This window comes from Chiroxiphia lanceolata, chromosome 1 (assembly GCF_009829145.1).
Source record: "Chiroxiphia lanceolata isolate bChiLan1 chromosome 1, bChiLan1.pri, whole genome shotgun sequence".
In the NCBI taxonomy this organism is placed as follows: domain Eukaryota; kingdom Metazoa; phylum Chordata; class Aves; order Passeriformes; family Pipridae; genus Chiroxiphia; species Chiroxiphia lanceolata.
In genome coordinates, this window is record NC_045637.1 from 34,693,867 (window position 1) to 34,707,110 (window position 13,244).

General features: G+C 39.7%; 1 protein-coding gene across 7 annotated transcripts in view; it reads right to left on the reverse strand.

Annotated features, from left to right (window-relative positions):
- SULF1 (sulfatase 1) overlaps positions 1-13,244 on the reverse strand; it is a 120,442-nt gene that overhangs the window by 36,193 nt on the left and 71,005 nt on the right. For all 7 annotated transcript variants that reach the window (XM_032709352.1, XM_032709185.1, XM_032708936.1 and 4 more), the window contains 2 exons: positions 9,288-9,439; positions 7,096-7,265 (listed from right to left, as the gene is read on the reverse strand). In XM_032709352.1, the coding sequence (XP_032565243.1) occupies positions 7,096-7,265; positions 9,288-9,439 (322 nt within the window). The remainder of the gene's footprint in view (positions 1-7,095; positions 7,266-9,287; positions 9,440-13,244) is intronic.

Genomic DNA, 13,244 nt, shown 5'->3' on the forward strand with positions numbered 1-13,244 from the left:
TTCCCTGTGTACCCCTGTTTATTGGGCCTTTCAGAAATCCACCAGAATGGCACTGGTTTCCAGCCACAAGACCTGACATTGCACTCAGATCTATCTACCTTTTTTTGGTGTAAAACAATCAAACAAACACTATAGAGGTGAATCCTGGAGAGAATATTGCTGATTTCTGAAAACTTTTCCATGTAAATAGACCTCTCCCCTGTCACTGATAATTGTTTAACAGAACATTTTTTTCTTGAAGCAGCTGGAGGTATCAACTAAATGTTCAGCTGTTATAAGCCCTTGAAAGTCATCATAGAACAGTCACTGTTTCTATTCTTCCGTTTTTGGGAATGACTTTGCTCAGTATTGACAAGTACTTCTGTAAAGTAACGCTGACATCTACATTTCCTTGATTCCTCTTTGCACTGGGAGTATAAAGTTGAAGGTATGTACCTTCTTCTATTGCCTCTTCTCAGTCACAGAGGCTATCTTCTGCTGAGCACATTAGTTGATCCATGATCAGCAGACAGTGTCAGGTAGCCCACTATTTTCAGGTTGTCCATGGCCTCTAAATCTGGCAAGGAGCTACTGTAGTATTTGTCATTCTTATAGAACATACTAACCTGGGCAAATCCACATTGCTCAATTGCCCACTTACATTTGTCCAACACATTCTATGCAGAACTTAATACACAGAGACTTCTTGGTACTTCATGACAGATGTCTTCTGGCACTGGGCAGGACACTGGAAGATGCCAGATTCAAAAAATTTTGAACCGATACCCCCAGTTTAACTAACAAAAAACTCCAAATACATAGCAATAACACATGTTGAACATGGTCAGACACTTTCCCACAAACACATCCTCATAATGAGAACAGTAATTCACCCTGAGATTTTGTAATCATTCACCTATCTGTGTAAATAAATTTACGAAAACATCTAAGGTGATAATTAAATGTTCTATAGGCTACGGAAGGAGTAAATATCTTTAAGCACTAGTGCACTTTTCTCTTTAAAGGAAGATTCACCACAAAATCTATCATTTCTTTATCTGTAAGCATCAGTTCAAATAGGTACTTATAGTTATGTTGAGAGAAAAGGAGTTGTATTAGCAGTCACCTTGTGGTCAAAAGGCCTCAGTAACTCTTTCTGACAACATATTTGCTATATTTCTATATTTAAAATTGAACTTCAAAATAAAGAATGCATCTTATTTGGTTTTTAAGGTACCACAATAACTTTCAAGTTCGACAAGAAATAAAAAATCCAAACCCAACAACCTAAAACAATGGATGTTTGTACTTGAGGATCTATTAAAATGGGGTTCCCAAGCAGCAAATAATTCAGAAATGAATTTCACTATCTTCTACTAGTAACTGAACTGAATTGTGATATTCAATTAAATAAATGGAATATAGCCTTTTTGCAAAATATAAATAAATAATATATAAATATGTAATATATAAAAATATCATTAAAAGATATTTTACAGTTCAAGAAAATAATGGGAGATTCAACTTGACTATTGCTGTTTAGCCAGTTGTGGTATCTGTGTGGAAAAGAAACAAAACAGAGTATAGCATGTTTTAAGAGCTTCCAGAATTCAGTACAACTTTAAATTAGTTTGCTTTCTAAAAAATTGATCCAAATATATACAAGTCTCTAACAGATGGGTTAGTGGAAATAAATAAATATATTTACAAACATTTGTTCAATTGCTCATAGCAAAAATCTGTGTTTTCCCCTATTTACAATCTCCTAATTCCCTTCTGTTTCTATTCAACAAAAGAAAATTATATTCACAAAAATACTACCTAAAAGATATTGGTTTTAATAATTCCATAGAGTTCTCAGGGGTTTTAATCCCCAAAGTGTTTGGCTAATCTGTTTGGATTGGGACTCCTCCCATTAATGAAAATAATACAGTACTTAGATGATCAGGAACATTTTCATTTCATAAAAATAAAAGTCAACAACATTTTAAAGTAATACCTATGGTAAAACTAATTGAGAAAAATTAATACTTTCTGTACAGAATTAACACCTCTATTATTCTTTGAAATACGATTAGCAAACATGGCATAAGTGGTCATGTTTCTTCAGAAAAAAATGTAAATAAAAGAAGGAAGCAAATTCTTTGTTTCCAGGGAAAGCAGACTTCCAGGTTTAGACAGTGTTCTTAGAAAGCAGGAAGCCTAGATTCCGGGCAAAATTAAAAGTAAAAAAACCCTAACACGACCAGTGCCATGGTCTGTACTAATGTGAAGTTGAATTTCACCATACTGGGTCTGCTTTTGCTGCCTTTTAAAAGGGAAATCTTTAAACCCAGTGATATTTAGAGATCTGGGGATGTGAGGTATGAAAGTTTCACTCTGAAGTGTAACACAACTGCTATATTTCAGAATAAAGAAGTAAAAAAGTTGCTACCTGTTAAATATAAAACCTTTCTATTTTAAGAAACATTACTTGTTGCTGCAGAACCTCATTGTGCAACTAGAATCTTACTTACATTTCTATTTCACACCATTTCTTCTAGTCTTGTTTCAAGCTACACTCGCAATGACACACGTGATAATTTTGATCATTTATCTCTACGTCAGGAGTCCAAGCAGGACTCAGGCCAGTAGTGACACAAGACATTGATATGTCAAGATTTATTACTGATGCAAATGTATGATTCTACTCTAATGGTCAAATGTCCACATTACAAGACATACCATTGTAACTGCCAGAGGCTTCAGACTCGGCCTCAGGGACTCTAGATACAGTCACCTCACACCCCAAAATCACAGTTAAGACTCTGCTGGGAATTCAGAGGTGCAAGAGCATTTCTATTTATGCTTCGCTACTGCAGACACACCACTACCTCCACACCAGGTCTATCAGCACCTATCATATGATCTTTAAATGGAAATATAAAGTTCTGCCTTTCATATCATCTACCCTTTCTCACATTAGCTTGTGAAGTTTTCTGATCTCTCCCAAGATATCATTTCTATCTGTTCCTCCTAAGATCTCTATCTTGGCAATAGAATTTCTTCCAAGTAGTCATAAAATCTTGCTGTCAGTCCTCCTGCCAGCCCAAGGATCTTTAACTCAGCACAACCAGCAGTGTTTCAGATTTCCATTTTTTACATTCTTCAGTAAACCTGCCTCCTGCAGATTTTTGCTTCTAATGTTTGTTTACTCACAGCTTATAAACAGCTTAGGTCTGATTCACAGTTCCCCTAAGACTGGTTCACACTGGAAGGTAAAGGGAAGTTAAAGTGCCAGAGGCCCTGAGCACAACTGAGAATTCAGGCTTCCATTAGAGCATCCTTTGACTCAGAGCTTTCCTGCTTAGCTGTCTGACAGAACAATATTGTCGTGTAACATAACTTCACATTTAACAACAACATTTCCAACCCTGCTCTCCAACAGATGATGTTCATTACCACAGCAAAAAAAAATCTATGTATTGCTTTCATCTACTACATCTTCTCCAGTCCCATTTTCTTCCACAGAAGTGATTTCTGGGCATAGCTAGAGTACATGCCTTAGTATGATTTATTTTCAGAAAATATCACTCATTATGGTCATAGCAGCCAGGATAAAGCTTCAGAAATATTTTTAGTTGTTAGAAATAGGACATATTTTAAGGAGAGGAGAAGTGGGAGAGTGGGAGGGAGAATTGAAGCTTAAAAAAAATAGTGTCTGCTGCTTCTGGTAAGATATAGTTTGTGTTTCATTGTAAACTGGAGTTAATAAGAATTAGTAGGAATCACTTAATATTAATAATTAAACAGTGTACACATCATTACTCTTCTTGTCCTTGTAAGACTTCTCTTGCCATTCAGCAGGCTGTTTGTGCTGAGGAGGACAGGATTGTACATAATGATGGTATGTAATTCTTCATTTTCTTTTTGGCTCTGATGTTTTTTCCATGAATCTTATGGACTGTGCTACTGTATTCATTTGATTTTCTTCTTGCCATGTTGATAAGGGAGGAACTGAGACCAACAGACACCCACATTTGAGGGCAGAACTCTCCCTGAACTGGAGTAGCCACTCCCCTCTTCATATGTGTCAGTGAAAAACTTTTAAACAAACTTCTGGGTTGTGGGTTGGTGTTTTGTTTTGGTTTTTTTGGTGGGTTTGTTTGTTTTTTTTTTTAATTTTTAGACGCAGAATTTCAATCAAATGGCACTTTACCAGCAAAGAGACATCATATAATTTAAGAGTCTGCTTCAGCTACTGTTCTTTTAAGCAAAACTTCCCCTCACATGTGGTTGACAGGCTATCTTAATCCTTGGTTTGTAGGTATAACCTTCCATCTCAGTTTGTTAAGCCAGCAAGCAGCTTTTGACCTGGTTTCCCTTCTTTGTTGGAGGTAGGCGTTACAGTAACATGATACAGCAACTACATTTTTAAAAACAAAATCCAAGGTCAGATGGCTGTCACCCAAGGTCAGAAAGAAAGGGATTCAAATGGTGCTTGACCACCAAGGAAGAAAACCTAAGGGTTAAATGTTCAAATTACACAAATCTTGGCAGGAGGGATTTTATTGTTCTTGTGCTGTTTTCACATGGAGCACCGAATATTTCTGTAAGAACTGAACTACTTGTATCTTTTAGAGCATGTTGCTAGAACATAATATTTTTGGTAGAGGAATCACTTGTTTGGAATCTTCAGCCACCCAAATTGGCAGTTTATCTTCATTTTGTCTCATTTCTTGGTCTGCAGACTGAACTTTAACACATGCAGTCAGTCAGTGCAATAAGAAACACAAAACAACGCAGCAAGGATCTCTTGAGGTCAATAGAGCAAAAAATCTTTGCAAGAAGGTTGCCAAGAAATTAACAACACCAGAAGAAAAGAAGCAGCACAGCCGAGTGCTCTCACAAGTAGCCTAGCAAAGCAAGATATTTAGACCCCAGGAGTCTACACAAACAAAAATTAATTTACACTCAAGTACTTAAATGAAACTAAGCCTCAAACAGACAACTAGGATCTTCTCTCGATCTTTGGAGGTAACATGCAACCTGTATAAGGTGGAGAGGTAGTTAAAAATTTGGAGACTAACAAAATCCATTTGGTCTAGCAGCACAAACTAGAAAACAAGCAGGATGAAAACACCAAGCAGTAGAAAGTGTCAAAAGCATGATAAACCAAAGCAAGTTCCTACAAGCACTTTTCAGAAGACAGTGAGCAAGGAGCCTAAAATGAGTTGCTTTGGCCTGGGGAGACATAGGGGGAGATTCAATGATTCCAGTGCTTTTCTTCCAGACACAGTCCCCACAGCTGAGCGGAAACAGTTTGAATCCTACCCTCCTGTATGATGGATAGTCCCTCAGCAGACAGGATGGCTTGCCTGAGGCCAGGCAGTCTGTGCCACTAAATGGGAAGCAATCTGTTGAACAGGGTGAGAACAAGTAGAAATAACTCTCTTGCTATGAAAAGTGGCAATTGAAAGGAGACATGTGAGAGATCCATTAAATTTGATGTAGTGGTTATTCATTATTCTTCACAGGATGGGGAGTAAGAGACACAGGTGGCATAACCAAGCTCCAGGTTTAGAAGGAAAGAAAAGGCAGACCTTTGTCCTCAGTGCAGGGAGTGACACCATGGAACTTGTTGCCACAAGATGGTGGGGTTGCCATCAGAGCTGAAAAACAGATCAGTCCGATGCAAAGAGAATGGGGCACATTTACCTAGATGCTTCATCTAAAGTGATGATTTTCAGAAGATGGAAAAACAGAGGAAAAAGTTTGTGGGTTTTTTTTTCCCCCTAAGCATTCCCTGCTGCTTTCTGCTGGAGCACATAATTCAGGATACTGACTTAAAAAGTTCTTTCATACAACCCAATATTACAGGTTTTATGTGTTCATGTCTATTATTTGCAAACTAATATCTCAATTTCATTAGTTCTCTATACAGGTAGAAATTATTCTGAATATCTAAATAACTACAAAACATGGCTGACTGATTTGCATTACTTGTAAAGTCTAGTCTCAGGAATGTGTAATCATTGAGAACATAAGATTATGAGGTCAGGGAAAGTGGTGTATCTAGAAAGTAGCACCCAGTAAGAGGATAAAAAAAATGCCAACTAACAAATATTTAACCATATGCGATGAACAGCAAATCTCTTTCTGGCCTCAACTAGTGATCAGTTTACATATGCAGTTTATGCAGTAACTGCTACATTGCAATTTTAAAGAAGTTAATATAACTACAAAAAACATCCTTGGGAATTAGCTACTGCAGGGTGCCCAAAATGCAATTTGCAGATCAAGAAGCTTTACAACTGTCTTATGAAGCTGATTTATCCTCATTTAGAGACACCAAATCAATGTACAATCCAGCTGTAATATTTTATTAAGGTAGGGTTTGATGTGCAAAGACATCATTTAAGAACAAATGGAAAGACCAGTCTACAAACCCATGGTAGACACAAGTGCAGTGGAAAAATTCCATAGCATCTCACTATAAGGAAAAGGACACAGAATACTCAAGGTATGAAGCAAGATGTGTAATCCAAAACTATCTACAGATTTTTAGCTAGAGTTGGTTTCAGTTCTAAAACTAAAATGAATAATTCTTTTTTTTTCGTTATAGTTTAATCACCAGGAAAGATTAAGGATGCTATTTTAAAATGCAGTCTAATACGCTATTTTGGGAATCTGCCCTTATCTAGTCTATAAACAAATCTGGTGCACTCAAAAGCTTCAAAAGGGTGTTTTTACTCCCAATGCATTCAGTTTGTTAGAGCCCAGGAAGCACATATCTTAGAGGAAAATGAAGGAAGTAATATCTTTCCAACAGATCCTGACCTGTGTCTACATATTTTCAGGGTATTGTAAGAAGCTGCCCTTACAAAGCCAAATACTGACCTTTTAATCTCCCACAACTTCCCAGGAGGAAAAGAGCTTCTCTCTGCTTTAATAATGGTCAGAGCTGTCACTCTCCCCCGCAAAAGGAGCAAGCACAGCAAAAAGCCAAGCAAACATTCACTGCTTACTATGAGTTTTTTATATTTGAGTTCTCTGTTCCTGCAATGTCTCCATAAACAAATTCCTTACAGAAGCAGGCACAAGGAGTGGGTCTGGCAGTGTGTGATTTTGACTTACATATGCTGTGAAGCGTTGGGGTAGAGCTCTGAGAACTGTGGTGCAGAATCCTCGGGGCCATGGGGTGCAGCGTGGCTGATGACCATCATTATGGGCCTATGGGGATATATCCTCTTAGACATTCTGAAGTAATTAATGCTCTCATTAGTGATTAGGTCTGTGAAGTAGTCCTGGAACATACGATTAACACAAAGCAAAAGTTACAAAGTGCATGATTAATTAGATCACATACTATCATGTTATTATGTTATTTTCAAGTCCTCATTAAAGCTCAGATCAGGAAGTAAAAGCATACCATCAAAGAGATGTATGATTTGAGGGAGCATAGGGGAGACCGAGAAGTAATTACTTTCTTAAGCAGGCAATGCCACATAAAATGAGACAGTATTTTGCAAATCAGATATAAAAGAAAACATTAAGTAAATTTGATTACCAGATTTTGTTATATAGTGCCAAGTAACATTTAAAGTGACAGACTGTACTGACAAAGATATGTTTCTTGAATTTCATCGATAAAACACTTCACAAGGTAATGGTTCCCAACTAACATTGACTCTTATGCTGGTTTTATGTTTACATAAACCTTTCTTGCCCAATCTTTGTTCAGACTCTACTTTCACATCTGTACAAAGTGGAACAGATTGCAAAAAATCTTTATCAAAGAAATTGCAAATGAGAATGCAGGGTGCAGTTGAATTCCTGCGGGCTCTGTTCATTTAATTGTGCAACTTTAAGCAGTGCAGCTGCTGAGATTAAGGTTGTGACTCGCTAATAAACTGGCTTAACCTACAGCCAAGGTGGCAAATGGAAGCCTACAAGGGGAAGGGAGGAAATGGAACTAAGAAAAAAAGATGAAAACTTAAATTAAACCACCTGCCACCTTAGAGTATTCACTGTTGGCCTGGAGGTCTAGTGCGAGCTTCATTGAGAAAGTGCTGAGACAATGTTTGTAATTTCAAGCACTTCCAGGCATGACTAATCTTATGTTGTGGATTCGAGGCCCCAAACAGCTGCAAAAGCAGAGCCCCAGGGACAAGGTCTGTGTCGCATGTCAGTGCTAGGACAAGCCAACCAGCTGTGACCTCCTCGCTCGCCCACTCCCTGTCCCCCTGCCCCTTCCCCTCTCCTGTAGCAAACTTGGAGTGCATACAGTAGCTCTGGCTGCTACAAACCCTGCAAGCATATGGAAGAGACAGTGAGTGATACTTTAGTTTCCAAAATGGAAAATGAGTGCCAGGCACCAGGGTTGTGATAATTTTTGGGTTTGTGGCCTGTTCAAGTGAAATGCCTATATGACTGCTCTCTCAAAGCATATGATCCCCTCTTGCTTCCCTATTTATTCTAACTACATACACTGTGTGTGTAAGGAACGTATAACTAACCAATACTCTTTATTTTCTTCTTTTTCTCTCTATAAATATATAATCAGTATCATGTAATTTCTATGGATGGGAAAATCAGAAACAGGCATTGCGAGCTTCCAATAAAATCTCATTACATGGGTCAGAAACCACAGCTGCAACATCTGTATCATCTTCCTTGAGCTAGTTTGAGGAAATTCCAGATTGCCTTCTGCAGGCTGGAAAGTCTGCGATCTGCGCTCCTAACCATTTCCGAGAAACTTCATGGCAGTGGGCAGGTCACCTTGGCATACTTTCCACACTTTGTCAAGAGCACACACAAGCTCTGAATTTTTCCAGTGGCTGTGTTCTTGCACTTATCTATTCTCATAGTCATATCCGGAGTCTGACACCACAGGCATACAGCCTTCCTTTGGTATGCACTGTATAATGGAGAACAACATTAACTAAGGTTTCTCCTGCAGGTAGTAAGTGACAACACTCAGCAAACTTTAAAGTTCAGTGGTGCAAGGGGCACAGTTATTTCGGGTAAAGGTTTCTGTTTACTTTTTGCTCTTGCCACCAAACCATCACTCTCTGGGAGAGAGGAAGGGAGGGTGGGAAGGCGAGAGGGAAGAATCATCAGACTCCACTGAAGAGCCCTGGGAAACTTTCTTCTGTTGAGTGATTAATATTCTCACATGGAAGTTGATCTGCAATGCCCTGGAGAGAAAATGACATCTCAATTTCATGGTTGTAGTTGTTTAAGTAATTAATTACCTGGTTAATTAATTATCTGAAAGCTATTTTTATATGGATTAATCATGTGGCATTTATGTGTCTGGAAAATACCTTTGCATAATCAAATCCATGCTTCTCTTTGTTACCATTGCGAGAAATGGTGTAATTATAGAAGCGAGAGTTCTTCACTAATCCAACCCACTCTCTCCACCCAGGAGGGATGTAGCTGCCATTGTATTCATTGAGGTATTTCCCAAAAAAAGCTGTGAAGTAAAAAAAAAAAAAGAACACACACACACATGAGGCTTTGCAATCCAAGTCTTTTAGTCTGAGTCAAAAGAATGCATGAATGAAGAGAAAATGTGTTAGAATGAGTCAGAGTTGCTTTACCAAAAATCTTCCTTTTATAGCTTAGAGGGTTTTGAAATTAAAATAAGTTATTTCCAGAGTTTCATGAGAGTTGAAAGCCTTCGTGACTCTACGTTTTATTCTTAATCTTTTAGAATCTAGTGCTCATGTGAAATGTTTTCAGGCTTTTTTTTTTTTTTTAGAAAGAGTATGTTGCCCTTCATTTCCACTTGAATATGGAATAAAAACTCAGTGCCCAGAGGATATATCTGAGAAACACCTTGTGGTTTTAAGCAAGTTCTGTGATGTTTTGAAGCTTGGCTTCTAACTTGAAAGTTTGGGCTTGCTATCCTGGCTACATTTGCTAGTTTGATGAAAGGTTTGAAAAGTCCAGATCTCCATCCTACTGTGACACATTTGGGTAGAGCAAGAGAGAATGCCCACCCTGCTTTGCTGCCACATCTTCTCTAAGGCAAAACTAACAGAGACAAAGGCTTGGAGGTCAAGCACCTCTACCTGGCCTGCCAAACTCTCTGTATTTTTTTCCATTAGGTGACAAGTCAGAACCCACTCAGACTAAAAATTTCAGCCTTTGCGGTCGGGCCCAGGAGGGTTTGTAAGTGCTCCTGTCAATTCCTCTGGAAGGAAGTAAGAAGAAAAGCAATCTCACAATGCAGCTGGCTCCCAGATATCTGGAAGCCAGATATCTGGAAGTGTGGATTCCCTATGCCAAAGATAGACACCAAAAACCAGCCAGCTGGCTTTGGGAAGGAGCATTAATGCTGGCATGGCACCGTGGCAAATGGAGCTGTGTTGCTTCTAGGGAGAGATGGGCATGGAAGGTCTTTAGCTGCATATGTATGATCTGTGGCCTGGATAGAATAGTCAGTTCAGATGGCTCTGCCCTGCTTTTCCACTGCCTGGGAAGTGTGGTGACAAAACATCTGATTAGGTCTGCAACTTGGATTTTTAGGGATTTATTATCTCCAGCTCAGTCCCAGCAGGTTACTCTGTGGGTGTCTCAGTAACTTCACTGTTTCCATCTTTAATTATCTTGAGGTTTACAAGACCCTGGAGGGTCACCTTTGCCAGCAGTTCTGCTGCCTTTGTCCCCAGCAGTCTGCACACTGGTACTCCAGGTGCTCGCAAAATGAGAAACTGCTGAAGAGGAGGGAATTACACAGACCTCCCCCTTTACAGGTAAGAGCTGCTTCCCTCCCTGTACCCCTTGCAGTGCCCCACTCCCTACCCTGAGTGCAGCCAGGCCTACCTGCAAAGAGCTGCTGCCCAGAGCTGCTGTCTCTCAGCTGGGCCATGGGACACACCTCAAATCCCCGTACTTGTTTCCTACTAGGAAATGAAGTCACATTGGAAAACCTCACATCCAACCAAGACACATTCAATCTTACCAAAAGAGCACATTTGTGGAAAGCCTTAAATTATTCAGATCTAATTGATGTGGGCATGGGGAACTTCTTGGGAAAATTGGTGGAAAAATCAAAATGTTCATAATTAAGACTTGCCTGAGGCAACATAAATATGATGCAATCCAACTGTGGAACTGCCAAATGTCACTAACCAGAGATTATAGTCATATATAATCTTACTTTCCTATACCACGTGGAATGTGACATATAAACAAGTCCTACAGACGCTAGACCAGGCTTCCAGATCATCCTCCCAAAGCCACCAAGAAAGCAATCCAGCCTGACTCCTTTATTTTCCTGAGGCCTACCAGAAGTCAAGAACTGTGAGGTGAAGAGGGTGGATGACAGCGGGCAGGAAATATGTGCCCAGCACTGTTTTCTCCTGGAATGGAAACCATGCCTCTCTCTAAGGCAGCCAAACTGGGTTAAATTTTCAGTCAGATGTCATGGGAAAGTGTAAGGGTAAAGGCTGAAATACTGTGAGGGGGAAGCCAAGGAACGAGTAGAAGGGGAAAAGAAGTCAGAGAGAGACAGCAGTGAAGAAAAGTATGGGGGAGTGACGTGACTGAGAGAGAGGAAGCATTGTTGAGCCAAGCAAAATCAAGGACAGTCTGTGGTTACAGGGGAAATCTGAGGTCAGCCCTCCCGAGTGCCATTCCAGATTCACCAACAGCTACTGCACAACCTTGGGGAATCTCTGAGTGGCGCGCTCATCAGTAGAGGGCTCTACTGCCAACCTGCCTCCCACAATCATCAGAGGTTTTCAAGCTTGAAATGGGAGTTCTGGCCATTTATCATATAAGATGATTTGATTGCCCCATCTATTATTAAGATTGACTTATACAGAGACCTGGACTCTGCTATTTGCAGTCTTGCCAAACTTCAATCATTAGTGACGACAGTTTCCATGCTATCTGACTCAGGCTGCATTTTACTCTATGGAATCTTTTAGCCAAGCAGTTCAGCAACTTCCAAGGAAAGGGCTAGGGGAAAATAAACAGATTTGCCCATTTAAAAATCATTGTCAAGCTCTTCTCTAAGAAGTTCTAGTGTCTGTAGGTTTTGATATAGTGCCTTTTTAAATAATGGAGGTGGCTATGAAAATGTCTCAAAATGACCAAGCTCCGAAAAACTGTAGCACACAGATGATTAGGAAAGTCTTACTCCAGCTTCTCAGTTTAACATCACCATGGGGTGTTCCTTTATGGACCTAAGAAGGTTCCCACAGTTTCGATTTTGGCACTAAAACAAAGAGCCATCAGCTTCTTTTTCTCCTTCTCTCCTCTCTCTTTTGATATTTATTACCTGAGAGAAAGCCACCAGCATAAAAAGCAGAGATGAAATGACCTGGGGCATAAGGATGAGAACAGATAAACTGAATTTAGAAAAGGAAAGGGTGGCTTGGAACTGGTGGAGGCCAATTCATCTTGGAATTTCCTCACTTTAGATTACTTAATTTTCTAACTTTAATAATGTTTTGTTAGCTCCCTTTTGGCCCCCTGAACCCCATATTTTGGTGCATGCTATGAGACTGTGGATTGACAGCCTGAACCATTCACCTTTGTCTTGGCAATGATTTAGTATTTTATCATAAAAATAATCTCAGTGCTGTCAAGTTTTAAGCAGCTCCCTGAATGACAGCTTGCAGAAATAGACGTTTTCCCCTGTTGCAGAGTAAACCAGTTTCCATGTCAAACGTGTCGCAAAGCCCTGAATACCAGCAGAAGCTCCAGTGGCTGTGATAATGGATTGCATTTGCCAAACTGTTTTAACCAAAACTGGTTTGTTGGTCAAAAGCTCAGGAGGATATGAGTAATTATACAGATGAAGGGAAAAGACAGGCTTTTACTGAAATATAAGAGTTCAGCCCTGCACCATGCGGTTTTCTGAGTACCACTGAGTATAGGATAGGTTGAGTGAGTCACAGCTGGGGCACTTAGTGTCTGGCTCTTCATGGTCTGAATGAAGACAAGTGCCAGAGTAAAAGGAAAGCATAGTAGTGTCCATGGGGCCAAATAACAATCAGCAAATAATCATGATGGGTGTCCTAGTTGTTTTCTGCTTAACCAGAGGATTGTAAACAGCTAAAACACTATGGAATATGCCATAGAACCGCCCAGGAACTGACACTGTGATGTGCAAACGCTGGGTCTTCACATGCTTGGCTTGTACAGTCAATCCCCATCCTTAACTCAGGTGTAGTCCAACACCTGCTGAATTGCCCAAGTCTGAGTACTGACTGGGAAGGCTCAGCTTTAAAAACTGCTCATACTCAGCAGTTAGAGGGTTTAGA